We start from the raw sequence: 2,596 nt of genomic DNA on the forward strand, positions 1-2,596 counted from the left end.
AGCTATTATTGGTTGTGCTTTTCCTGCCTCTTGCCAATGGGATTCTTTTGTTTGGATATTAGGTTCTTTTTGGCTTCAGTACATAGACTCTTGTCCATTTTTCATAATCGTTAACAATATGCAACAGAGATATTTGAGCATTTTAAGACATTTTATAATTGCATATTAAATATAATCACAATTTTCTACAACATTTACAACTACCATAAAATTTTTGATATTTTGATAGTTGAGAAACAACCTTGACAACTACCATAAAAACATAGAAAATTTTGATAGCCACGAGGCCTTAAATGCAAAGAGTGGAAGATGAATAAGAAGCATATAACAACAATTAGAAACTTTGAAGTAAGGGTTTTCCTCTTCTTATAATTCTATGAGTGAAATCAACTTTATGCCTCAAGATTTAAATGAGAGGTCTTAAATACAAAGAGTGGAAGAAGAATAAGAAGCATAAAACAACAATTAGAAGATTTGAGGTAAGACTCCTCCTCTTCTTATAATTCTATGAGTGAAATCAATTTTATGCTTCAAGATTATAATTCTTAGTGTGTCTTTAGAGCAAAGAGATAACCAGAAGCAACATAAGTATAATATAGGGCCAAAACAGATCTTTCCAGGAGGAGAATGTTGCGGAATTAGCATGAAGAGAAAATAGCTTGACATCGTCTATCACAGGACCACACAAGGAGCTCAAGTCATCACTCCTCATGTGATAATAACTACTGAAGAATGCAATGCGAGTCCTCGCAGAAGTCGCAGTGAAAGTGAGGTTGCCCATCTTGAACCCTCCGGTGCCCTGCGATTCGTAGGGAACCTGCACAGTCTCTCGCTCCGCGAACGCTTCGACGATCATGGATCCATTGCACTTGTTGTTCCCGTCTCCCACCAAGAAACTCAGAGCGTACGCCTTCCCCGCCACCGTCGTGACCAACTGTACAATAGCACTCTCTTTGCCCGCTAGGAGCTCCACCGCTCTCTTCCCCTGCGGAACGGCATAGTGGAGGGCGTCGATATATTTGACGGCCTTGAGTGACTCCATTATCCATCCCGGCAGTGGAGAATTGTCATCGTCGGTGTTGGGAGGCAAGAGGACTCCGGAAGATGAGTTGCTAAAGATTAGAGGCCCCTCTTCAAAATCCCCATTCTTCACCAGGTTACCTGTACATTAGTTAACACAAAATATGACTGAACAATTAAACAGTATGCTTTTGTGAAAGAGTTTATTATTGCGCAGTAAGCAATGGTAGTACTACTGATTTGATTAATTAATTACCCCCAATGTAAGGAGGGGGAAAGAGCTCCTTGATGGCAATGTCGTCGATGAGAGGACCACAGGCGGGATCGTCATCCATGCCAGGATTGTGAACAATAACATCCACCATGTTGGAGGCCGCCCAGAATGCCCATGCATAAGAATCCCACCCTGTGCTGCTATAAAGAGTCTGCATTGGCAGCTCCCCGGCATCAGGGGGAACAGAGACATTCAAGGTCTCCAATTGGGCGCAGGTTCGAGCCACGCTGAAGGTGAGCGAGTAGTAGGATCCTTTCTTCACCTCGATTCTTTGGGTCAATTGTGCCTCGTTTCCGAGCCTGGCAGCGTGAACTCCATTTGGAACTATTAGCAGCATATCGCCTTGCTTTTGCCCGGATGATATGTATTCCACGAATCCTCTGATGTGCCAGAAGGGGATGGATTTCGAACCCATGACCACCGTACCGTTCATGGCGGAGGGCTTCGGGGCGTATTCGAAATCCCCATTCGGCAGCAAACCTGCGGAAATATACATTATAACAACCGTTCATCCATCAATTCAATTCAATATCAGTAATCTCAGAAACATGCGGGAAACATGATTACCATCTCTAATGGGTATTGCTACACTCTGTTCCACGAGCCATAGCACCGTTAAGATATGAAAGATAGAGCCCAGAAAAATGGCAGATGTTCTCCCTCTGGACATCTTGAACCACAATCCCAGCCAAGCACGTAGTAACTTCACAAATCACTCCCTACTGAAACTGTGTTGTCTACAGAAGACTGGCGTGGGCTTTTATAGAGTGCGGATCCATGAAACGAAAAAGGGACTGGGAAGAAGAGCGGCGAGGATGGGACGCCAAGAATTATGGATCATGGACAGCAGTGCCTCAACGGATTGTCCTGACATTGAATGAATCCAATCCTTGCTGGTTAAAATACAAACAATCCCAATCCTTACGTTTCTTCCATCTTTATGAAAGGCTGCCTTCAGCGAGACTCCATACTTTCCAACAGCAAAATCTTGGGCAGAACACATGGGCGTTAGATACCTGAGATCCCACTTTCGAAACCGCTAAGCGGAAAACGACAAGATTTTGTACTTAACTGAACGTACGTTTCCAATAGCTGGACAACATGAAAGTTGAAATAATTTAATTATTACATGATGGACATACCATTATATATATATATAGGAGTTGTCTAATGGTGTATAAAGTTTGTTTCACCGTTGTGTGTTTTAGTTTAGAATTAGTTTTTATTTTTTAGGGGATAATTTTGATTTCTCTAAATTAAATGTAAATTTATTTATTTTTGATTTTATGATCAATGGATAGA

General features: G+C 41.9%; 1 protein-coding gene across 1 annotated transcript; it reads right to left on the reverse strand.

The window, feature by feature from the left end:
• Positions 1 to 456: 456 nt before the first annotated feature.
• Positions 457 to 2,171, reverse strand: LOC149208064 (BIIDXI-like protein At5g11420). The gene is made up of 3 exons (XM_089393994.1): positions 1,862 to 2,171; positions 1,277 to 1,774; positions 457 to 1,161 (listed from the first exon to the last, which is right to left on the reverse strand). The coding sequence occupies exons 1-3, from the start codon at positions 1,962 to 1,964 to the stop codon at positions 557 to 559; spliced, it is 1,206 nt and encodes a 401-aa protein (XP_089250120.1). The 5' UTR covers positions 1,965 to 2,171; the 3' UTR covers positions 457 to 556.
• Positions 2,172 to 2,596: the final 425 nt, after the last annotated feature.

The sequence above is a fragment of the Pinus tabuliformis genome, chromosome 1_2, assembly GCF_031772625.1.
Source record: "Pinus tabuliformis cultivar Carrire ecotype Pingquan chromosome 1_2, CPIR1, whole genome shotgun sequence".
NCBI classification, from domain to species: domain Eukaryota; kingdom Viridiplantae; phylum Streptophyta; class Pinopsida; order Pinales; family Pinaceae; genus Pinus; species Pinus tabuliformis.